General features: G+C 31.3%; 3 protein-coding genes and 1 long non-coding RNA gene across 4 annotated transcripts in view; 2 read left to right on the top strand and 2 right to left on the bottom strand.

The window, feature by feature from the left end:
- Positions 1–433: 433 nt before the first annotated feature.
- Positions 434–839, bottom strand: LOC115878737. Its single transcript, XR_004049593.1, has 2 exons — positions 745–839; positions 434–688 (listed from the first exon to the last, which is right to left on the bottom strand). It is a non-coding gene; the product is annotated as an uncharacterized LOC115878737 (long non-coding RNA).
- LOC115878734 (trifunctional enzyme subunit alpha, mitochondrial) lies at positions 779–22,985 on the top strand. The gene is made up of 12 exons (XM_030895319.1): positions 779–1,011; positions 1,117–1,214; positions 9,246–9,427; positions 10,006–10,184; positions 11,864–12,231; positions 14,698–14,896; positions 14,992–15,139; positions 15,922–16,151; positions 16,504–16,710; positions 16,814–16,935; positions 19,724–20,003; positions 22,626–22,985. Exons 1-12 carry the CDS (start codon positions 939–941, stop codon positions 22,820–22,822), a joined length of 2,283 nt encoding a protein of 760 aa, XP_030751179.1. The 5' UTR covers positions 779–938; the 3' UTR covers positions 22,823–22,985.
- On the bottom strand, positions 1,240–7,293 carry LOC115878735 (kinesin-like protein Klp10A). Its single transcript, XM_030895320.1, has 3 exons — positions 6,749–7,293; positions 5,312–6,051; positions 1,240–1,933 (listed from the first exon to the last, which is right to left on the bottom strand). The coding sequence occupies exons 1-3, from the start codon at positions 7,180–7,182 to the stop codon at positions 1,251–1,253; spliced, it is 1,857 nt and encodes a 618-aa protein (XP_030751180.1). The 5' UTR covers positions 7,183–7,293; the 3' UTR covers positions 1,240–1,250.
- A 2,738-nt stretch (positions 22,986–25,723) lies between the features above and the next one.
- The window catches only part of LOC115878728 (junctophilin-1), a 76,510-nt gene continuing 76,165 nt past the window's right edge, over positions 25,724–26,068 (top strand). Inside the window, exon 1 of the mRNA XM_030895312.1 lies at positions 25,724–25,852. The gene's annotated coding sequence lies outside the window, so the exon portion shown is untranslated. The remainder of the gene's footprint in view (positions 25,853–26,068) is intronic.

The raw sequence follows: 26,068 nt of genomic DNA, 5'->3' as shown, positions 1-26,068 counted from the left end.
TGAATTATTTTACTATACAGGGTGAATCTTAAATAAGTGCAAATATTTTTAAGGCTTTTCAGGCAACATATTTTCTTTTTACCATTTTTCAGATAAGTCAAAAATAACCGAGTTATTTTACTTTGAAAATTTCCATAAAAATGATTTTTTGCTTAAATTTTGAAACTACTGGATCTTTTCTAGGTTTTCTTTCTTGTAAATTTAATCTACCACATGATACTATATTATCAAGAAATTATGTATTTAACTAAAAAAATCCAATTTTTTTTTTCAAAAAATTCCATATTTTCATAGTTTTTTTCGTGAAAAAAAAACCATAATATTATATTATTATTAAACCATAATTGTATATGCTTATTCTTTGACTTATTTAAGATATGTTTAAAACTCACCCTGTGTTTGGTAACTTTTTAATTACGTTTTTGGTGTAGACGGTGTAGACTATCTTTTATCCCTATTTTGTATAATTCTTCAATAAGTTATGAAATTTCTAGTTAATTTAATGTATATTTTGATAAAAAATATGTTTAATTTATTGCCAACTTACTAATTATGTAATACAAAAATCTCTTTTATTAAGAATCTAACCTAAACAATTCTGTTTGGTTTGAAATAAACTATCTATGCTTTTTTGTCCGTTCTGAATTCTTCATTCGTACCATGGCTCTGAATGTTATTCCAAAAATACCTATATTTTTTTAACAGTTTTTATAATCACAGTTTATTTTTGAACCTTTTTCATACCTTTATTTCCCGATTTTAGGCAACTAGAAAAACACTTGCTCCAATTAATTGAGGTTATTATTCGCTGGAAATTTGACTATCGTCAGTCCAAAGTACATTTTATTTTAATTTTTATAAGTTGTAAACATCCACTGGTTTTTGCAGTAGCTGGAGAGGGTCAGTTCAAAGTGTAGTTCCAAAGTCAGGAAACAGCTATGTCTAGTTTACGCCTTTTCGGCCACTTGTGCAAGAACAAAAATATCAGTAATAAATTATGCTGGAACTCAGGTATGTAATAACATCAATTTTCCACCCTATTTTTTGTACCTTGTTCTTTTTGTTTTAACTTATCGTTTTTTTCTTTTTAATATGTTCGCGTTTTTAATCTTTTAGTATTGGCAAGAAGTATGGCTACTGCCCAACAAAAACACACAAGCCTAAAAATCGTGGACAATGTAGGTCTAATACTCCTCGATTCCCCTGGATCAAAGGTAAGCGTGCTGTACTTTAAAAATCACAAAATTATACTATATGGAATCCTTAATCTTTATTAAAGAAGCAATAGCATCAGTTAAAACAGTATTTAAATTACAATAATAGCTGCCTACTTCCATATAGGAAGAATCGAGCAACAGTTCGGCTTCTTTCTTGTATTTTTGAAAAACCCTTATCATATCCCTATTCTGCTTCTCCATGTGTTCGTCTTTCTTCTTTTTATCGACCGTCAGAAGCCTGGATTCACTGCTGGACGCCCTTTCACAATAATATTTATCTTTCGAGCTATTATGATCGCTAAGTTCCTTAACCCTGTTAGCGTATCTCAGTGTATTAAGGGTATTTTCACAGGACCCTATGCCGGGAGATATCATAGCGATCATGCACGTTTTTGAGTTGGTTCCAACAAAGGAATCTCGCAGAACTTGGGTTAGTTTGGAACCTCGAAAAGGTAGGTGTCCATCTTTTCGGCCTAAAGCCCTTATACACTCTTTTAAAGACAGTAAACTCTGGTTAATCTCTGCGCTTTCTAAACGAGTCGTTTTTGAAGCTGAGAATGTATCGGCACCTCTTTCATTCCCGGCTAGATCGATTAAAGAAAATTTACCATGAATATTCGTAGTGTTTTGGGTTCTCAAATAAAACTGGAAGATTGCATGCGATCTGGATGACTGTGTGTTAGCCGAAGTATGACCAAAGGTCCTTGTTTTGTTACCTTAAAACAAAAAGGAAAGAATATAAATAAATAAATAAATAAATGTATGAACAGAGAATGTAAATTTGATCATTTTTATGTGTCTATTTCTAGTGTGTATTTTTGTTCTATAGATCATACAAAATACGAAATAACGAAATAAACTTTTAGTCACGTGATTAAGCCTGACTGACACAGCGTTGCCGGCTTTTACATATTTTCTTTTAATCAAAATATTTTAGAAAACATAACATTAATTTTCGGATTCTAGGAGAAAAAAAGATGAGTTTCATTAAAATATAAGGTTTTTGACACATTTAATATTTTCTAAAAATGAAGAACAATTTTTAAATTTCAATAAAAGCTACCTAAATTGGAATTTACCCGGTACAGCCTAATATAATCTATTATTTAACTATTGTACTTTAAATCAAATTAAAACTTGACCCAAAAAGTTATTCAGGGTGAGACATAATTATTATTGAACATTGGTTACTTTTAAAAGCAAGTTACTTTTTTATTTTAAATGGAACACCCAGTATATTATTCCAATATTTAATGGGAAATGCATGTCTCTTCAAAATACTATTAAGGTTGCCTACCCCTTAGACAAAGATTTTCCTAGATATTTTTATTTTTATGATTTAGTGCTTAGTGTAAGAGATCTTTATTATTTGATAAAATCTAAGTGGCTGTGATATGTCTGATGTTACTTTAATAGCATACTATCACATTATAGTTATCATTTTCTGCCAGTTAAAACAAAAATATTCTCAGTAATTTGCCGAAAATGGAAACTTATCCTACATCAGAGTGAATTGACATTATTCCATTAGATGGTGAATGCAGTGTGCATTAAAGATAATAGATTTTATCAAATAATAAATATCTACTGCAGCAAAATCACAAAAATGAAAATATCTAGGAAAATCTTTGTCTAATGGGTAGGCAACCTTAATAGTATTTTGAAGAGACATGAATTTCACATTGAATATCGGAACAATATACTGGTTTTAAATGTCACCAGTGTTCAATTAACTTGCTTTTAAATGTAACCAGTGTTCAATATTAATTTTTTCTCACCCTGTATAACTTTTAGGGACAAATTTTAACTTAGTTTAAAATACAATAGCTATTTTAAGTACATACTAGGTTGAACCGGGCTTCATTTTTAGTAAATGATAAATCAGTCAAAAACCTTACAATTTAGACATATACTTCTCTAATAAAACTCACCTGTATTTTTCTCTTAGAATCAATTAATATATAGGGTGTTCCATTACAAAGAACACAACTTTGATATGTAACTTTTTTTGTGGACACCCTGTAGAATTCCCTATTAATTTAAAAAATGCTCTAAATTAACCTACATATGCTCACGAAATTTTATTTCAATACAAACTGTCGTTCTCCTTGGAGCCTCCGCAGCTATGAGAGGCGCCCGCGCCACCCTGTATTTCTAGTTAATTTATTTTTGTTTCCTAAAATATTTTGATTAAAAGAAAATATATAAAAGTGGACAACGCTGTGCCGGTCAAGCAAAATCACGTGACTAAAAGCTTATTGGTATGAACTGTACAGGGTGAGTCAATGATAGAGTAAAGTCCATTATCTCATTTGTTTCGAGGTTTACAAAAAAACTTTAAATACAAAAGTTATAGGGAAGGTTAAGATACACATGTTAAAGTTATTATAGAGTATACAAGGTGCTTCAAAAAGGTGTGGCGGATATAACATGTTTTTTTAAATGCAACACCCTATTTTTTATTTTATTTTTAGATTCTGCATAAAATTCCCTAACATTTTGTATATAATGTTATATACCTAAAACTAATAGTTTTTATAATATTTAAATTTGTTTAAACAAATGGTTAAATTGCAGTGTAGTAAAAAATTGTCAGTAGTGTCATTGTTTCTGAAGTTAAAGTACCAAAATTTGGTAGGAGAGTTTTATAGAGATGAAAAGATATATATATAAGAAAAGACATTTTAGTTAAATGATACAGGGTGTTCAAAATATATTTATGAATTTTAACTACTTCAAACTAAAAAATCTCAAATTTTTTAAATGGTACACCCTATATGTTATCATTTTTTCTGGTAGATTTTACAAAATTCTTCAACTTTTATTAAATACATATGTCATATACCAATTTTTAATAGTTTGCGATTTATTCCAATTTTTTCTATTTTTACCCATATTTTTAATATTAATAACAATTACGCTATAACATCATAGTTGCCATGACAAAACAAAACTATTTATTACTTATATTTAACAAGTAGCTTAATCATAATTAGTTACAATTGTTAGAATTAGTTAAAGTTAATTAACTTTACACAAAATAAAATCGCAGTCGTGAATATCTTGGCAAAGACTAATCGTTGCCAAGATTTTCACTTTGCCATCGTATTTCTATCGATTTCTATATTATGAAAGATGACACTTGGATTTCCCGTCAGGGCGAATAGCCATAGATTAAGGTAATACTAGATTACCTAATTGTTGATGACTACTGATATAGGAATTTTGCTCAAAAATAGAAAAAATTGGAATAAATCGCAAACTATTAAAAACAGGTATATGATATAATTAATAAAATTTGAAGAGTTTTATCAAATCTATCAGAAAAAATGTTAATATATAGGGTGTACCGTTTAAAAAATTTGAAATTTCTTAATTTTAAGTAGTTGAAATTCATAAATATATTTTGAACGCCCTGTAGCATCTAACTAAAATATCTTTACATAGGTCTTTTTCTATATCTCTATAAAATTCTCCTACCAAATTTTAGTTGTCCAACTTCAGAAACAATGGCATCACTGACAATTTTTTACCACACTGCAATCTAACATTTGTTTAAACAAATTTAAATGTTACAAAACTATTAATTTTAGGTATATAACATTATACAAAAAAATTATGGAATTTTACGCAGAATCTAAAAATAAAATAAAAAATAGGGTATTGCATTTAAAAAACCATATGTTATATTCGCCATACTTTTTTGAAGCACCCTGTATACTCTATAATAATTTTAGAATGTGTATCTTGATCTACCCTAAAACTTTTATATTTAACATTTTTTCGTAAACCTCGAAACAAATGAAATAATGGACTTTACTCTATCGTTGACTCACCCTGTATATATAGTTTCTCGATATAATATAATTACTTACAAGGTGTTACTTTTAAATCTTTTTATATTATTTGCAACGTTTCCAATTGTTTAAAAAATTATTTTTGACGTTTGAAAAAAATAGCATGTTCTATTCGGAGTAAAAATGACTTTTTGTGCCTCGGCTGTAATGTCAAACATACAGTCTAGCCACAAGAAATATCATTTTTACTCCTAATAAAACTTGAAAGCTGCTCTTTAAATAAATTATTATTATTACCTTCATATATTAATTCAAGAACATCGTCTACAGAGTAGACAACTTGCTCAGTGAGTCCGACGATTTGAACTTGCTGTTGGCCATCTTCAAGTATTTTTAAAGGTTCCTTTAGGTTGAGTAGATCGTACACTTTTTTAACGTATATTTCGAAAAAACTGCATGATACCATAAAGTTACAGTGACGATATTTGTTGGATTGGATATTTTTGAAAATATCTTTTGCAGTTAAAGTGTAGATCCCTGGTTCAGAGTACTCTGTATCACCGCTCATTGTGTAAGTTTTTCCAGAGCCAGTTTGACCGTATGCAAAGCATGTTGCATAACCCCCTTCAAAGATACACTTCACCAAAGGCTGAGCTGTGAACTTATAAACTGTTTCGTTTGAACAAAACTCGTTTAAGGTACAGTCGAATTTGAAAGTGTGGTTTTCAAGGTATTTTGTCAAATCTACCTTGTGTTTGGGTTCGTGGACGATTATTTGGTGCTTGTTAGGTACTGTAATGATATCGATTTCGTTCTTTTTGATTTCCGAGTCGTTTATGGGTCTTTTTCTGACGGCTACGGTGATCAGGTGATCTGATGGCGTGTCGTGGCCCAGGAAATGCTTGTTGGTTGTGTCGATTCGGTCTCTGAAGTCTCCGATCATTTGGGTCACCTTCCAATAAGGGTTGTCCTGGGTTTTCTTCATGATGTCGTGTCTTTCGGCCTTCATTTTGGCCTGCTTCGTGCGCCTTTCTAATCTGAAAAAGAAGCAAAGAAGAATTTTTAAATAATAAATTAAAAAATGGCCTCCAAAAAAGTTATTTTATTATTGAGTCATGGAAGAGAAAAAAAATGGTACGCCTATGGTTTTCTTGTATGCATGATCGAAAAAAAAACGGCGTCAAAAGGCGGCTCGGGATGAAAATTTTGGTATGACAGTTTCAAAATTATCGAAGAACATATCCGAATGAAATCAAATTGTTTAAACGATATATTCAAAAGTCAATAACCCGGAAACGGTTGGTTTGAGGTACATTGTGTGTATTTCGATTTTTGCTTAGAATTGAAGGAAGAATCGAAATATGCAATAATATACAGGGGGTTCTATTTAAAAAAATGAAACTTTGATGTGCCACGACTTTATGGCCGACCCTTAAATTACTTAAATTTATTACTCGCTAATAGATATTTAAAAATCCTATAACTTTTATATTTAACTTTTTGCGGTACCTCCTATATTTTACCTAATAATCGACCGTTTCCATACATAAAAGCGACCCTGTAAAATGAAAGTCAGATGGAAAAGCAACAAATTAAGAATAACAAACAAAATTAAATTTCTTGTTTTGTTTAATTGATAAATTGTCCTAAATATATAAAAACAATGCAAGATTCAAAGTTACATTAATAAATATATTTGGGACTGCTCTAGGTACAGTTATTATTCTTACTAACCTTTCCCTTTCAAGCTTGTTAATTCTTTGCAATGTAACGCTATTTTTCTGCTTGCAATTGGACTCAACAGCAGACCTCGTAGTCCTAGCACCAGCTATCGACCTTCCTTCCACATTAAGCATTCCATAGTCCTTCAAACTATCACAGTTAGTCGCTTTGGTTCTCCTGGCCTGGCTCCTGTTCTTTTCCACATTGGTTTCGCTCTGGTTCAATCCTATTTGGGACGTGGAACTGGGTGGCTCAAACAGGTACTGGGGGTTGAGGGATTGCACGTTGACAAAGTGTATTTCCTTGCCTTTGGTGTCGTCGTTTTCGTACCATTCCACCTTGATGCATTGCAGGTCGTAGTCAATGTCCGAGACTATGGCTTCCTGAAGTGCGCCGTTGGTTCTCTTGATGGTGATGCTGTCGCCTATCGAGAGAATTTTGGTCATCTTGTTGGTTGAATTGGAGAAGTGTGAATGTCAAGGTAAAAGTTACTTCATGTTTGTTTTGACGTAAATACCTGTATGAAGTATGATATTCTTGATTCAACCTTGTACCGGGTGGCCAACTAAGAATGGACGCCGGCTGTATCTCAGAAACTACTTATCGTATAACTTTGGGAAAAAAATTCTAATAAGTAAATCGACCAAGAGAAATCGCTGGAAATTATTTTCAAGTTCGAAAAATGCCCGCTAGGGGGCGTTTCTCTAATAGCCAATCAGAAAACAGGATTTTTCTCAAAAATATGCAGGTGACCAGGTATTTTAAATATTACTGTTGTAATCATCGAGAAATTTGTCATTTTTTTGATATAGAATATTTTGCTCTATCTCATAAAATAAAGTGGTGGGGGAAAGTTAAACTTGCTTTTATTAAAATAAGGATAACTCTGGTTTGAGTTATGCGATTTAAACAAACTAGGGCTCGTTTAAAAGAGCTTTTCTTCCTTAATGATCTCCAGTATAAATTTTGTTTTCACAATTTTTTTCGTGGTAGCTAGAGGGCGCTGTTTAACATCATAACAGATATTGCACTTTTGCGTAAAAAAAATAAATAGGAGGGTATATTTCTCTTTGCACAGTTAAATAGAGCACAAAATTTCCAAAATATCAGCGTAAACCGCAACTTTCTATCTTCTCTCTAACCGGAGATATTAAGAGAACAAATCATGTTAGGCTGCCGCTTAGGATTATATGGCCTAAAAATTATCGTAGTAGGCTAGGAAGCAAAAAGAGGTAAATTGGTTACGTCAAAATATCAAAAAATTTAAGTTCAGTTTTCATGCGTCCGAATTTCGGGCATTTTCTTAAAAAAATTACGTCATAAATATTTAAACGTGTTTATATAACATTATCGTCCATGCATATAATTTTTACGAATATCTTGGTTAATTAACGTAGGTCGTTCTCAGACTAAAATGTCCGAAAATCGGACAATCAATAATTTTATTAAAATTTATCAATCTTCAGAAAATTTTAAATATTTTTTGTTAGAACCATTTTTCCCTATCTGCCAAAATAAAGTGGTGGCGGAAGGTTCGATCTGTTTTTATTTAAATATTAATAATTTCGGACTGGATAAACGGAATCCAACAAGCGAGGGCTCGTTTAAAAGAGCGTTTCTTACTCTATATTATACCGTATAAACGATAATAATAAGCTTTTGAATGTAGACGCTAGGGGGCGCGGACTTACAAATTAACAAACATTGAAGAGGGCTACTACTGTAACCGTGTTATAAAAATAAGGTAATTAAGGGCTTATTTTTTCGTATTTATTATAATTTTGTTAATATCTTTGGTTTGAAAGAGGATTTCAAGATGCGGTTTTCGCTGACTTTTTGAGCTTTTATTACTCTCTACCATCAGCTAAAATTACATATACTATCGCATTTAACTTTTTTGAAAAAACGCGCAATATTTGTTAATTTGTAAGTCCGCGCCCCCTAGCGTCTACATTCAAAAGCTTATTATTATCGTTTATACGGTATAATATAGAGTAAGAAACGCTCTTTTAAACGAACCCACGCTTGTTGGATTCCCTATTGGATCCCCCTAGTTCGAATTCCCCCTAGTTCCCTATTCCCTTGTTGGATCCCCTAGTCCGAAGTTATTAATATTTAAATAAAAACAGATCGAACCTTCCCCCACCACATTATTTTGGCAGATAGGGGAAAATGGTTCAAACAAAAAATATTCAACATTTTCTGAAGATTATGAAGCTATTATTTATAGTACTTGGCAAAATTGTGTAAAAACTCAATTTTCTTATTTTTTTATAGCAGTTGCGCTCTCTAGCGGCCGTTCTACAAACTTGGAAATAATTTCCAGCCATTTCTCATAGCCCCTTTAGTTATAAATATTTTTTTCCGTAGGCGCTACGGCTAATACTTTCCAAGATACAGCCGAGAGCTATTCTTAGTGGGACATCCTGTACACAGTTGTTAATTTTTTTTAAAAAAAGTTTTTTTTTTCAAATAAATCTAGTTTCCTGTAATGTATTTTTGTTTACAGGTGAACTCCCTTAACGAAGAGGTTATGGATGAGGTCTCCAAACTCTTCCAAGAAGTCCAGAACAATCCACAAATCCAATCTTGCGTTCTGATCTCCAACAAGCCGGGATGTTTCATTGCTGGTGCGGATATCAACATGATTTCGAAATGCAAAACTGCAGATGAAGCTACGCAATTATCAAAGTATGTATAATGCCGGGTCCAGACCAAGGCGACAAAAAAGAAAACACGATTTTGAGACAAAAACAAGACAAACTTGCGACAAAAAATGGGGAATTCTGACAATACAAACTTGAGACAAATTGTCCACACCGCAAGGACAAAAGTACAACAAAGTCAAAAGTTTAGTTGTTGCGAATGAGTTTTATTAACCATGTGTGCTTTCACTGGTTTTTTACTGTTGGCAGCACACGCCATCCACACTGCGCCGACAACTTGTCGTAAAATATACGAACAAAACATAGACACTTTGATCTTTACAAACTCGAGACGGGACATTGAAAAGTCTCCGAATTTTGAAACAAAACAAAAATGAGACAAAAATGTCCCAGAAATGTATTGGATTTGTCGCAATGTTGTCGTAAAACATGAATGTTTCTGTCTTGTCGTTGTTTTGTCTGCTTGGTCTGGACCCGGCATAAAGTTTGCTTTAAGGTCCCCACAGACGCTTGGTTTTTTCGCACAGGCCGTCTGCGCATATCTGATTTATACAGGCTTATCGTACAACTTGACCTTGAATGACCTTGTGTTTTTCTGTTTAGGAATGGTCATCAGATATTTAACTTAATAGAAAACAGCAGTAAACCAGTGGTGGCGGCAATTCAAGGCTCTTGTTTGGGTGGTGGTCTAGAGACTGCTTTGTCCTGTCATTACAGAATCGCTGTAAAAGACAGGAAAACAGGGTTGGGATTGCCCGAAGTCATGCTAGGGCTCTTACCAGGTAATTTTTCTTCAATAATACATAATTCGTGTCAAAAGTTTTAAGATAAAATTGACATGTGTCAATTCAAATTATGTGACGAATGCACGTCGCAATGTTGCTGCGGATACTTTTTTTACTTTGACTTTTGTCAATTAAAATTGTAATTTTGTCATCAATTTTTCACTTTTAAAACAATAATTGTTACTAAAACAAGAGAAAAAAAATTATTCCATAGATAAATAAGATAAAGCAAGCATATTTTGATATAAGATAATTTATTTTTAAATCAAAATAATAATATATTTCTCGGTCCATACCTATAAAATTGCCGATAAATGGTAAACAAAAAAAATGAATTGTTGTATTTAAAAATAAGCGACACAAAAACAATTTTTTTATCAGTAAAAATTGAATCTTGATAAATATCGTACAATAGGGAGGTTTAGACTTAACGCGGTAACGCAACGTTAACGTTATTTTATAAAGATCAGTTTTTGAATAAAAAGATTAAGGAAGGAGCATATTAACAATCTTAGATCGACTGCGACGGGACTCTAAAATGGCCGAATGGGGTGTTAAATTCCGGTTTATCAGTGCCGTTCTAATTTTATTCTAAACGTGTAAAAATATGATGTAGGGTAGACGTGGGGTAGACTCAATAATTTGTTGTTTTATTTTACGTTGAGAATAAATGTTGGTAGTTATTAAAATTGTTATAAAAATATATTATTCTAATAAAAATAGATAAGTTATAATAATTATTTATTAACACAAACATTCGATACGCTACTGAAGCAGGTAAGTCAAATTGACGTATCTACATTCTTTGACATCTAATCTTTGACAAGTAATAAATAAAAGCAAAAAAGCAAGAAAAAATATGTAATTACTTTTAAGTGAATTTCATAAATGATCGGATTACTACACTTATGTATAATATATGGTCACTTATTAATGAAAAGATATTCCATTATTTCCCTCGATTTTTGACCGAATCTACCCCATGCTACACAACCACTATTTTACAGGTTTTTTTTTCGATAAATCGCAATAGTGTGTCACTGTTAATTTAAGTTCTGCTACAATTTTTTTTTCTAGATTTACTACCTCTAAACAACTATCAGTAGTAGAATAAATAATGAATAACATAAAATAAGCTCAGTTAAGACTAACAAATCCACAAAATGTCAAATCAAATTCAAATTTGTCAAATGAATCGTCAAACAGAACTGCCAAGGATCCCCACCCTAGAGTCCTCTTTCCGTCGACTATGCATGAATACATGGATTGCATTATACTTCTTCCTTGATCTTAATTTTTTATTCAAAGATTGTTATTGATAGAATTTTAATTAATGTAATTTTTTTGCTGTTTTAAAATATTAAAGAAGCACAACATTTATTTAGTTCAGTACTATGGAAAGGGTGATAATAGTTGTCAGAAAAGAATGAAATCGAAATGATATTACCATAGAAACGCCTTTTGATTAAAATCAAAAGGACTTGATGTCTTTTTGATTTTCTCTAAACGGTATGGAAATTTGGAAAAGTTTCAAAGAAACAAGAAATTTTTTTTTATGAAGAATTCATTTTTCTCAAAATATCAATAATAAAAAAGTTTTCCCTCTTGTAAAGACAATCCGGGGAAAAACTGTGTAATTGATTAAATAAGCAGTGTCTTAATTTTTCTTTCTTCAGGTGGTGGTGGCACTCAACGCCTACCCAAACTAGCAGGCGTACCAACCGCCCTAGACCTAGCCCTGACAGGCAAAACTGTCAAGGCGGACAGAGCCAAGAAACTAGGCATCGTAGACCTCCTAGTCGATCCTCTAGGCCCGGGTTTGGATACTGCCGAAAACGTAACGAGGAAGTACCTGGAAACCATAGCCATAGACGTGGCCAAGCAGCTGGCCTCTGGCAAACTAAAGGCTGAGAGGAAGAAGAGTTTTACTGACAAGGCTCTGGCCTATGCTTTGCAGTATAACTTTGTTAAGGACCAGATTTTCAAGAAGGCCAGAGATTCGGTGATGAAATTGTCTGGAGGGTTGTACCCTGCACCGCTTAGGGTGAGTGAATAATATTATACAGGGTGTTAAAAACTCGTTGGTTAATATTTGAACTTGTATTATCATTTTTTTTTCGAAAATATACTTGCACATGAAAATATTTTTATTTTTCGATTTTTTTAATTTGTTTTTAATAAATTATACAGAGTGAATTTTAAATAAGTGCAAATATTTTTAGGAGTGGTATATTTCGACCCCAGGATCACGTCTATGAGTTTTTTTTGCGCTAAAAACAATGTTAAAAATCGTGAATTTTCGTGTATATTTTAGAAAACTTTTTAGAACTGCCTGTTCACCGCAAATTTTCCTGCCGTATAATTTCTTAATCTCTGATATTACCATGGTTACGGCACTGGAAGAGATGCAAATACAAAAAAAAATCTGGTGGCTGTCAAAATTTTTTAAAATTATATCCATAGATAAATGCAACAAGTTTAGATTGGAAAGCCCGTAAAAATTTTAGGTCGCGAAATTATTTTGGGTCGCGACCGTTATACGCGATCTGGCGCTGCTATAGCGGTTGCTAAGAACAATGGCAAACAAAAACAGAAATAATTTTCTCTTGTCAAAGTCAGAACCTTCAAAAATCATAATAATCCTTCAAAATCTAATCCGCTCTCATTAAAGAAATTCTGAAAAGTGTTTATAGCATCCATTTTCAAAGTAATTATTGCTATCTTGTGAGTTTAATTCAAGTTTTATTTACTCCAACCGGTGATAATTGTGAAAAAGTGGCATTAAAAACTTAAAAAGCTGTGCTGTGAACTGCAAAAACCATCGTGGATCGTGGCATAACTTCGGTTTCCAATGTTTCATAAGTATTTCATACATGCGTCCTTATATAAAATAAAGTTTCTTGTATGCAACACACTGTATTTTATTTATCAAATTAAACGGAAATATAAATAAATTTGAATAAACAATATTTGGCGATATAATTCCGGAAAAAGCCGAACCGCTCCGAAATTTTTTGGGTCGCGACCGTTGCAAGAATAGCGCCAAATAGTGTTTACATTGTCCTTATGGGCACTTTCCAATCTAAACTTATTTCATTTATCTATGATTATATCTTTTTTTTTAATTTTCGGATAACTCGGTTATTTTGGACTTATTTGAAAAATGGTAAAGAGAAAATATGATTCTTTTATCGAGATCTACACTGTGCTGAAGATATTTGCACTTATTAAAGATTCGCCTTGTATATAGAGGTGAGCCTGATAGAAATTTTGAAAAAAGTCCAAGAATTTTATCATTTCCAAAACTAAACCTAGGAAACTTCTCTTTCACGTCAAATGAACCAATCAAATCAATAATAATTAGCTTTTCAATACTTTTTTCTAAGTAACCCCTCTAATTTAACTGGCCTAAATAGAGACGAGGAAATTAAAAAAAAATATATTTTCCAACAAAATAATTTTACCCGTCTTTAGTGACTGGTTAAAATAAATGATAAATATGAAAAACAAAGACTCGGTCATATTTTGATGCCCTAATGAGGAAGAAAAATGAAAATTATAATATATTTCAATATATTTTTATAAATATTGCAATGGAATTATTTGGTTCGTAAAATATAAATGTTTTTTTATATTAAGGAATTTTATCTGTGCTAGTTTTTGTATGTATGTATATGTTTTTGTATCGATATATTTTAAACCAGAATAAAATGCTTCACAATAATTATTGGCCTTCGTTGTGTTAATACATTTATAACTTATTTCAAATAATTAATTATAAATTATATAAATATAAAACCTAAGTATTTTACAAAAATGATCCATTTTTGAGACATGTTTCATTATCTTTGAAAGTTTCATTTTTATTTCGGTTTTAAAAAAAGTATTTTTTGAATTAACGCCGATATTTGGATGAAAATTGGTGTCTGCGAGTTTTTTCACATGAGAAAAATGATTTTGATGTCAATATGACTCCTACAGGAGCGCCACCTACATATTTTTTAATTGGTTTGAAAAGTAATATAACTTTTCGTCCGTACCTGTATAAAACTACGGAGTAAAAAAATATACATTTACGACGTTTTTTACGTAAAAAAGGTCTCTTGATAAAAATCGCAACCAGTAATGGTTCTCAAGGTATTTGGAATCGATAATTATATCAATATATACCTGTCATTATTGACACAAATTAAACATTTCGACTACATGTTGACTAAGTAGTTATTAGACTGCAATCATAAATTTGGAATGATTTTGTGTTTTATCATCATTTTTTCAAAGAAAAAATTATGATTAATTTAAAAAAATAAAAAGTTTTTTTTGTGAAGATTGCAATTTTCTCAAATTATCAATAATAAAAAAGTGTTTCTCTTGTAAAGACCGGGACACACTGTATATGTAGACTTATAAGGCTATTAAATACTTATATAATGTCATTTCAAATGCCAATCAGACGCAGTGTTTTTCTCAATCATATGGTATAATTATATATTTATGACGTATATTATAGATATTAGACGTCATTCGCGAAGGGCTGGACAAAGGACAATCGGCAGGTTACGAAGCGGAAGCTAAAGGTTTTGGAGAATTAGCCATGACGCCTGAAAGTAAAGGACTGGTCAGCTTGTTCAAAGGCCAAACCCAGTGTAAGAAGAATCGTTTTGGTCAACCCACTAAAGAGTTTAAGACTGTAGCTGTACTAGGAGCTGGTAAGTATTTTTTTCCATGAACAAAGGCGTCTAGTTGTAGCATAGTCTAAGGTTACCTCTTATAATAAATAATAAGGTAATTTTAATCATTCTAGGATTAATGGGTGCCGGTATCGCCCACGTAACAGTAGACAAAGGCTACAACGTTATCCTGAAGGACTCAAACTCAGCTGGTTTGGCTAGAGGCTACAATCAGATCAGCACTGGCTTAGGCAATGCTGTCAAAAGGAAAAGATTCAGCGGGTAATTATCATAGTTTTTTTATGTTGTCTATAGGAAAGGCTTTAAATTTTTATAGCCTCAGCTTGAATTGGTATACAGGGTGTCCCAGGCTGAGCGTGCATTAGAAGTTTCTAGAGAACCACATTATCTAGATCGGAGATTTTTTGCATATAATTGTCTTACAACGAGATCTATTGATTAAAAATATGTTCAATATGGTGGCATTTCCGGAAATACCGGAAGTTGACAGCAACTTTCTTATTTTAAATGGGTGCCCTCATTTTTTATTACATACTTAAATTTTCTGTAAAATTCTATGAATATTGATGTTAAACGCTTTACACCTAACATTTACCGTTTTCGAGAAAAAAAAATATTTAAAATATTTGGACGAAAAAAACTACCTGTCAAAAAAATTTGTATAGCCTAAAAGTCAAATTTAGTGATTACCACAACCACTGTGACATAAAGAGAAGACATGTGGCTATCTATTTCAAAAATTAAATTGTTCAAATGTCATATAATAATGGCGGTAGCTGTCATGGAATTGAGCGATTAAAAATTATCATAAATATTTTTTTGCAAATGAAAAAACATTTTGGTTCTTTATATTTTATTAAACTTCGAAAATAAATAGTATCTTAAACATTATTGTCAAAATTAAGGTACTAAACCTTTAATGAATGGGTCGTTTGTATAACCTTATAAAGTCATCTTCTTTTGACGATTTTATATAAGAACCTTTGAAGTATTTTTTAATACTAGTACCATGACTAGTACTAATATTTATCTGTCATTTTTAGGTTGGAAAGGGATAGATTTTTGTCAAATTTAAACGCCACATTGGACTACAAACAGTTCAAAAACGCAGACGTTGTTATAGAGGCAGTGTTCGAGGATTTAAACATTAAACACAAAGTGTTGAAGGAAGTAGAGGCCGTCACTAGGCCAGATTGTGTGTTCGCCACCAACACTAGTGCTATTCCCATCAAAAATATCGCTGCAGCTTCGTCTAGACCAGATAAAGTTATTGGTAAGCGTGTGATATTTTAGTATTTATTTATTAAATAAAACTGTTTAGTTGAGTGTTCAAATTAAACTCCAATTTTATTCTGTATTAAATGTCAAACTAGGAAAATAACAACCTGCAAAAAAGGAAATATGTACATTCCACTATTAAATATACTTTTTTTATAAACTACCAAAAAAAAGTTAGTTTAGTTAAAACAAATTAATGTATATTGGTTAGTCTATCATTTATACATATCTATGATGTTACCATAATTTATGTCAAATATCGAATGCAGGAAAAGTTACGTGATACACACTATAGAATTATTAGCTTTGTGAAGTGTTACTATTATACAGTATATCATTTTTTCCAGGTATGCACTATTTCTCGCCTGTGGATAAGATGCAACTGTTGGAAATTATAACGACAGACAAAACTAGCAAAGAAACGACAGCTTTGGCTGTAGACGTCGGTCTAAAACAAGGCAAAGTTGTGATTACAGTAGGAGACGGTCCTGGATTCTATACAACCAGGATTTTGTCCGCCATGATGGCCGAATCTATCAGACTGCTTCAAGAAGGTAAGAAAAATACAGAACACAACAATAATTATATGTAATATCTTTGAATATAGGTGTTGAGTAGTTTTTGAAGTATTTGTATAGAAACAAAAATATTTTTCAGGTGTCGATCCTAAAGATTTGGACAAACTAACCAAGAAATTCGGCTTTCCTGTCGGAGCGGCAACATTGGCTGATGAAGTTGGACTTGACGTAGCTAGTCACATTGGACCAGACCTATTTAAGGTAAATTTTACTTTATTGTATTATCTGTGTGAATCTAGTGTAATCTTTTATTTCAAGAATCCTTTACTTGTCTTTTTTTTATTATGGGGTATTATATATAAAATGACCAATAAATAGAGTTTGAATAGAAAGAGCAATGTTTTTAAAATCCTCATTTTTCTCGAGAATAATAAGAAAACCCGAAAAAATTCAGAATAAATTATTTTTGAAGTGAAACTTCTTTAAGCAAGTTGGGAGTAAAAATTCAAGGCCGTGACACTCGCCTCGTTACGCGCGAGAGGAAAAGTGATAACGGCAGTGTTGCCACAGCAACTCCTTTGTAAGTCGTGTAAAACCTTGTGTACTAGGAAGTAAATTTTCATGCATATTTTTATCGATAGGTTTGTAGCTTCTGAATAACGGTCTAGGTGAAAAGTATCTAGCTCATTTACCAGCTCAGAATTAGAATCTCGAATTAGGAACTCGCATTTTTATTGGAGGACACTCATATTTATTTCAAACCAATAATCAACGAGAATATTCATATAATTAAATAAAATTACTGTAAATCACTATAAATAACGAATTGTTTGTAAGTGAACTGTAATTTCTGTATTACTAATCAGGTAAATGATGAAGGTAAACAATTGTGATTGATTAAAATTTTATTTTGAGATGAAACTTTTGTTAACAACATTCTGAGAAACAATGAATTGAATAATGACAAGACAAGTGACATCTGTCTAAAGACAGCGATTTAGAGTAACAATTTGGTTATGTAAAATTTAGAGTGACAATTTTGATTATGCAAAAGAAATACTGGTTGTCTAAAGATTAACATTAATTTAAAAATAAATCCCCAACGTGAATAATGAACAAAACATTTAAACAAAAACAGACCACAGATCACACAAAAGAAACTGTTGGTTAGTAGCAGTTAGTAGTAGCACAGATTATAAACTTTGTTTTTTCTTTATTATTTTTCGTGGTTCCAATTTTCGGAATCGGGCACTAGTTAGGTTACTAGTTTGCGCACATAGCACGCCCACTTATGGCCTCTAAAATTGTGCACAGCGCCTGATCGGCACAGTTATTAGAAAGATATCGGAAAACCGAATAGCGTCATGCAGTATTTACACGTACCTTATCATGGTTACGATATGCGCGAGTCAATTTTTAACGCAACACCCGCTAATAACGTTACCGCCTTACGTAATTTGCGGATCAATTACACCAAGCGCTATTTCTAAATAACGTTTAAAAATTGCTTAAATGGGCGTGTCCGGGTATTTGACAATCGGGGCCGGCGAGATCTTTTATTTTAGGTTATGTTTGAATTGTTTTGAATTATTACTTTAGTTTTATTAGGTAATTTGATATTTAAGTAGCTGGGATTAGTTTTAATTAAATAAATATGGCCCAAAATATGGATTCCACCTCTTCCAATATTAAAGAACCTATAAAGAGTCTTAGGTTTACAGCAGATGACGACTTAGCCCTTCTAAGAGAATTTGTTGCTTGTTGCCCTAAAAACACTGGCAGATGTTAAACAATAAAGCACTGGAAATAAGCATTTTAACCCAGTTTTAAAATACCTAGTGAACAAAACAATTTCAAAGTTTTAAATTCAAAGTTAGGTTAAGTTTAAATAGCGGACGCGACGCGAACAGAACTCTTTCCGATCCGATAACTATAAACGAAGAGAGTTAATAACACCTCACATAAAGGAAATAACACCTGTCCTTATTAACGTCCATGCACGCTATTCTGTTTAGCGATATCTCTCTATTACGCTGTTTATTGTTATTTTACGTGAGTTTATTTTTGCGCACAGAAAATTTTACTCGTTTGCACATCGTCATAAAAAAAAATTTTCGTACCACGAATTAGGGACAAGATTTTTATCTGTATACTTATAGGATACCTAATCTGTGGTAAAACCTTGTGTGCTAGGAAGTAAATTTTCATGCATATTTTCATCTATAGATTTTTAACTTCTGAATAACGGTCTAGGTCTAAAGTATCTAGCTTATTTGCCAGCTCAGAATTAGAATTTAGAGTTAGTAACTCGCATTTTCATTGGAGAACACTGTCATATTTATTTCAAATCAATAATCAACGAGAATATTCGTATAATTGAATAAAATTACTGTAGATTACTATAAATAATGAATTGTTTGTAAGTGAACTGTAATTTCTGTATTATTAATCAGGTAAATGATGGAGATAAACAATTGTGATTGATTAAAATTTTATTTTGAGATGAAACTTTTGTTAAAAACATTCTGAGAGTTCGAATAATGAATTGAATAATGACAAGACAAGTGGCATCTCTCTAAAAAAGGCAGCGATTTAGAGTGACAATTTGTTTTTGTAAAATTTAGAGTGATAATTTTGATTATGCAAGAGAAACCCTGCTTGTCTAACGATTAACATTAATTTAAAAATAAATCCCCAACATGAATAATGAACAAAACATTTAAATAAAAAGAGACCACAGACCACACAAAACAGACTGGTGGTTAGTAGCAGGTATCAGTTCATAGTCAGAGATATAGATGTAGTAGTATTTTGGTTTAATGGCCACTACAGCTGCCAAGCTATCCGGCCGAGTGATAGAATTATCGTTTATTAATTAAAAAAACATTAAAAAATTATAAAGGTATAATAGCATTTATAATAGCGGTTTTATATTACCTCTATTTTTTTGGAGTTTATAAAAAGCATTTATAAAAAAATATATATCCTTCAAATCCTCCGAAATGGAGGTTATCTCATATATTTTATTTATTCATTCGCATTCTTTTAGGCATTTGGTGAACGTTTTGGAGGAGGTGACCAAAACATCTTAGTAGAAATCGTCAAATCTGGTTTCCTAGGCAGGAAATCAGGCAAAGGTATCTTTATCTATCAAAAAGGATCAAAAAGCAGGGACGTGAACATAGAAGCCCTGGAAATCTTGAAAAAATACAGCCTGGAACCTAGGGGACCTTTTGAAGACGAGGATAAGACCCTGAGAATGGTGGCTAGGTTCGTGAACGAAGCCGTCCTGTGCCTTGAGGAGAAAATTCTAGCCAATCCACTTGAAGGTGAGCATTATAGTTTATAAGTTTAGATTCTACAGAGCGATCGACAATGTTTAAAATACTGTATGATCGAAAAAAGTTTCCAACAAATTATTTTGATATTGAGTCATGAAAAAGAAAGAAATGGTACGCCTATGGTTTTCTTTATTAACTTATATGTATTAAAGCAAAAATAAACAAGTAGTTATACTTAAAAAAATTATTTTGAACTTTTGGAGAAAAAAACTAAGAACATTATGAATAATCTAATCATTTAGCATTTTTATCAAATCAAAAATTTATATCAAATATTACACATGGTACTCAAATAAAAATGTTACAAATATTACTTTAGCAAAACTACACTCAGATGCAAAAAAACGCAACGGAACATTTTTTTTTGTCAAGTTTAAAGTAAGTTTAATTTGTTTGAACAGTAATAACTTTTTGTCCGTACCTGTATAAAACTACTAAGTGAAAAAATAGAAATTTACGACGTTTTTTACGTAAAAAGGTCTCTTGGTAAAAATCGCTACGAGTAATGCTTCTCGAGATATTTGGATTCGAAATTATCAATACCTGTCATCATTGACATAAATTAAATATGTTGAATAAATAGTTGTGAGACTGAAATCATAAATCTGAAACGTTTTTGTGCTAAAACTTCAACAGAAACTGTTTTATCATAATATTTTTTCGAAGAAAAACTTATGATTAATTTAAAAAAAGAAAAAATTCACAAATTAATCATTTCAGTCAAATAACTATCTACTCAACATGTTTATTTTTTGTCAATAATGACATGTATTGACTATTTCCATTCTAAATATCTTGAGAAAGGTTGTTCGTAGAGATTTTTACCAAGAGACATTTTTTACGTAAAAATGGACCCGGAATTGTATATTTTTTCACTCAGTAGTTTTAAAAAGGTGAGGATGAAAAGTTGTTATATTATTGATGTGAATATGACTCCTATTTGTAAAGGGCGCCACTTACATGTGTTTTAACTGTTTTGAAGAGTAATAACTTTTCATCCGTACCTGTATAAAACTACTGAGTGAAAAAATATACATTTCCGTGACTATTTACCAGAGTTGTTAAACTACACGTAGTAATTAATAAACTACATTTACTACATGTCACAAGTAGTTTTTTAAATGTCCAGTAGTAAATGTGTAGTTTATGTAACTAATGTAGTTTTTTTAAATAACAGTGAAAACATAACCTAAAAACTTTGTTTGTTGATCAGTTTAAAAAAATAAAAAATCTATATTTTGTGAATTTGTTACTTAGTAGTTAAAAATGCTTGGAAGACGTCGATGTCTCCATACCTTGCTTCATACCTTCTGGGAAGAGGGGAATTATGAAGTTGTGCCTTTAGATGTAAAAAATCGTATATTCTCCTGGAGAATGTCTATGAAGAATTTCTCCATAAGAATTTATAGTTTATTTTGTGTTCAATGTTACTTTGTATTTCGTAGAAAATACACTTTTAAAACTAAACGTTCTCTAACCCAGTGTGAGTACATATTATCAAAGTAAAACCTCTGACGGCGGGTAAGGGGACAAATAACTCACAATCTTTAAGATGTTTATTTAAATTTATATGCTTCAAAAAAAGCAGGGGGGCGACATGTTTCGGGACTTAAACAATTCCCATCATCAGGCCCAGAAAGACAAACGTCAACCTAGGAAGTACCACTCCTAGGTTGACGTTTGTCTTTCTGGGCCTGATGATGGGAATTGTTTAAGTCCCCAAAACATGTCGCCCCCTGCTATGTTTGAAGCATTTAAATTTAAATAAATATCTTAAAGATTGTGAGTTATTTGTCCCCTTACCCGCCTTCAGAGGTTTTACTTTGAAAATACACTTTTGTTGAAAAAAAATTGTCTTTTTTTCTGATGTTGTTTAACTTATACAAATATAATATAACTTCATACTTCCATGATAAGAATTTGTTTTGATTTTTGTTTAAAGTCTAAATTGTTTATGTGTTACTATATTTTTGTAGGTAGTTTTTGTGTAGTTTTTGTGTAGTTTCTGAAGGTAGTTATTAAAATTTTAAAACGGAGTTAATACAAAAAACTACGCGTAGTTTTTGGCGTAGTTTTTTGCTTCATAAACTACTTAACAACCCTGCTATTTACGTAAAAAATGGTTAGGTACAGGTACGGACGAAAAGTTATTACTCTGTAAAACCGTTAAGACACATGTAGGTGGCGCCCCCTACAAATAGAAGCCATATTGACATCAAAATCAAATTTATCCTGTCAAAAAACTCCCAGACACCAATTTTCATCCAAATATTGACGTTACTTCAGAAATTATTTGGAAAAAATCGAAATAAAAATATAATTTCTACACCCTGTATCTCCGAAACTAACCATTTTAGGACATACATTTATACGAACTATTTTTATCTGCAGAATATGCTTCCGGAATACAGTTCGAACCACCCTGTATTTATATACAGTTTGTTAAAAAAAATCAAGGAAATAGGACTAAAAATAAAAAAATATAGCAATTTAAACTTGACCAAAAAATTTTCCGTTGCTTTTTTGTGTATAAAAAGTCGAATTTTTTAAATAGAAACACCCATTTTTCTTCTTTATACTGTATTTTATTAAATAAATGAAATATTTCAGGTGACATTGGCGCCGTTTTCGGTCTGGGCTTCCCCCCATTCAGCGGCGGCCCCTTCAGGTGGGTCGACCAGTACGGAGCCGGCAGGTTGGTCTCCAAAATGGAACAGTACCAGAACGCCTACGGTCTACCCTTCAAACCCGCCCAAACGCTTATCGACATGGCCAAAGACCCCAGCAAGAAATTCCACCAGAGTTAGAGGTCGAAAAAAGAGCGAAACTTTTTATTTATGTTGTTGGTATTTAAGTATAGAGCCTGTTTTTGGCACCCTTTTTTTATTATTATAAATATATTTAAGTTAAATCTACAATTTAAAGAGAATGATGTATTTTTTTGAAAGTAAATTTATTATTGATTTTTAATATTTGTTTTTTTTTGCGGATAATAATACTTAAAAATGGGAAAAAATAAAAAAAACTGTCGCAAACATATCAACGACTTCCATTTATCTACTTTTTTTGTCGCACACGCGGTGCTTCTACTCTATCTATCCTTGTCGAGGAACTATCGTCCGCGCGCCAAATTTGAACATTAATTTTAAAAATTTAATTTGTAAAATACATATATTTGTAGAATAAATTAAATTTTTACTGTCACAAAAAATTAAATTATATAAAAAATACATTTAGCCACTCCGTACGAATATCAATATTCTTAGGAAAGCGAACCAGATAGACATGCATACTATCTGTTTTTTATAAAAAAAAATTTAATATAATTTTAATATAACTTAATATAAATAAAGGAACCACTAAATACTTTATTTGCATATGAAAAGATAATTCGGGGACCTTTATATTAAAACTTCCACACACCAAACACTTTCTGGTCATTTTACGAGTATTTAGAAAGACCAATAAAAAAAAGAAATATAATTGCACAAACTTAAAATTAACTTCTCACTGAAGACACTTGCATCCTTGGCTATATAAAAACGGTCGATAAAATACAATTTTTAAAATAAAAACGCAAAAAACAAGCGTCGTAACACGATGGAAATAAAATTATGACAATATGATGACCATGAAAAGTTGCTTTCCATAACAATGTATAATTTGTACTTTCTAAACCGTATAAAATTGTGATTATTTTGGAAATACGTGCAACTTTTAATGCGCCTGCGCAAAGTATGGTCCTCGAGAAAGACAAACCTATTGAACGTTTCTTAAGTGCACTAAAGAAGGTTTGAAAATGGCATGTCGTGATGTTGGAGACATGTTTTTTAATGCTAAACTTATGGCGTTGATTTATTCACGTAAGTATATATGATCTAGGGTTCACAGTGGTCTTTGAAATTGTAATCCATGATTATTTCTGCCAAGCCAACAATAAATAAGTACTCATCGATTCCTCATCAAAAAATATGAAAAAAAGTTCCTATAAACATGGATATGGAAATGTATAGTTTTAGAGTTACAGGATGTTAAAATTTTTCAAAATTAGGTTTTTTGTAATTATCTTAAATACCATTATTTTTTTATTTGAAATTGCTGTAGGTTGGACTAATAGTAATAATAACTAATAGTAATAATATTTAATAATAAATGAGAGGTAAAATATACAATTTAACAACTTTATTTTAATTTCATTAATTGTGATTAATAAAAAATTGCGTTTATCTCATGAAGGAGGCCGAATTCGACAAAATATCAAGAGATAGCTTTTAATTGACATTAAACGACTTACACAATTTTGATATCAAAAGAAAAAAAGTCAGTGCCGCACATGTTTTTTTCTTTGAAAAAAATATTCCGGTGATAACCCATATATGCACGTCCCTGATAAATTTATTGACACTTTTTAGCATTAAAATATGTAACACTTATAGTAACTTTTACCCCCAAAATTTAATTCGAATCACTAAAAGATCTTGGAAGAAAATTATAATAAACCGAAAGATTATTAAGACTGTAACACCCTGTAGCTACGTAACAAAGCAGAATGGGACCTACGTTGATATGAAAAATAAATCTTATTTTTACATGAGGAATCTCCCCACAAGAGATGGCACATGTTTTTTGAAACACCCTGTATAATAAATTTTTCGTCTATTCGCTATTTAAACCGGTATATTTGTATATGCCGGTTGTTTACGATATTCTCCGATGGTGGCAGCACCGGCGCAGAATGCACCAAGCAGCACCAAGTCTTGTTTATCAATTCTAGGAAGCTTCTGTGTATAAATTTCAAATCTATGACGAATAATTTTTGGAATAAATAGAAATTATAGAAGAATATGATAAACTTGAAGACCCGCCACTGGCTTCTACATAGAATTAAAACATCTCTAAAGAATTTATTAAATATTGGACGTGATTTGATATTAAGAATAATGAATTAACCAAAATATTTACTTAAAATGTCAGTAAATATTACATAAACATGCCATGCATTTTAATGAATGTATATATGTATGCAGAATGTTTTTTTATACCTATACATAAGCGCATTTTTCTGTTCATGGAACTAATTATTGAAAAAGTAAACTTCCTAATATATAAAATCGATGTTTTGTTACACTTGACCTTTTATTGAGCTGTGTTTGATTTTATAAGTAATTTATATCGAGGTCGTTGATCTTCTGATTGATTTCTTTATACTGAAATAAACATTATGATATTTCTTTTATAATGTAATCTATTTTAGATTAAATGCGGGAAAATTATATAAGGATTTTTTCGGAGCAAGGATTATATTATTATTTATTACTCTACCTACAAAAAAACTGGACAATGTCCAATTGCTAGTCTATTTTTTTCCATAATAATTTCATTATATCCATAAATAATGTCACAAAGTCAAATACCTATATGTTTAAGAATAAATTTATTTAAGAAAATATTTTCTGACCTACCTAATAGACAGAAATTTTGTATTTTTAAAATTACGCGGGGGAAAATATTTGATCAAGCATAGCCATGACTTCAGGCAATTGTCATTGTTTAATGTCACAAAAATATCAGTATTTTGAGACTTGACTCTGTCAGTGTTAATAATTTGTTGTAATTTTGATTTATTTAAACAAGAAATGTTAAAAAGTGAATGTAGTGATTATTATTAATGTATCATAATCAAATCAGGAAAAATATTCATTGGCTGAAGGCACCTATCAAAAAATATTAAGAGAAATTATTGAAACCTTTTGGGTTGGAGAGAATACATTTAAACTATCTTTGGAATGCTGCAGGAATTGTGAATTTACAAAAAATATGTTGATAGTTTTTATAAGGTAAGTTTTTTAATAATTTTTATGTCTATTTCTGCTCACTTTATTCGCGTAGGTATGTACTTAAAATAAATCGCATTTTTGCAAGACAGGAAATTAGTGACTATGTAAATATTTAAAAGAGTATATTTGGGTATATAAACTATTTTATACAGTGTCTCAAACTTATAAAATGCACACTACAGACTACAGAGATCTCATAATACAGAAGAGATAAAA

The sequence above is a fragment of the Sitophilus oryzae genome, unplaced genomic scaffold (genome assembly GCF_002938485.1).
Source record: "Sitophilus oryzae breed Bouriz unplaced genomic scaffold, Soryzae_2.0 scaffold_1521_pilon_pilon, whole genome shotgun sequence".
NCBI lineage: Eukaryota > Metazoa > Arthropoda > Insecta > Coleoptera > Curculionidae > Sitophilus > Sitophilus oryzae.
Note: the sequence above shows the minus strand (reverse complement) of the source record. Positions and strands in the feature narration are given on the sequence as shown.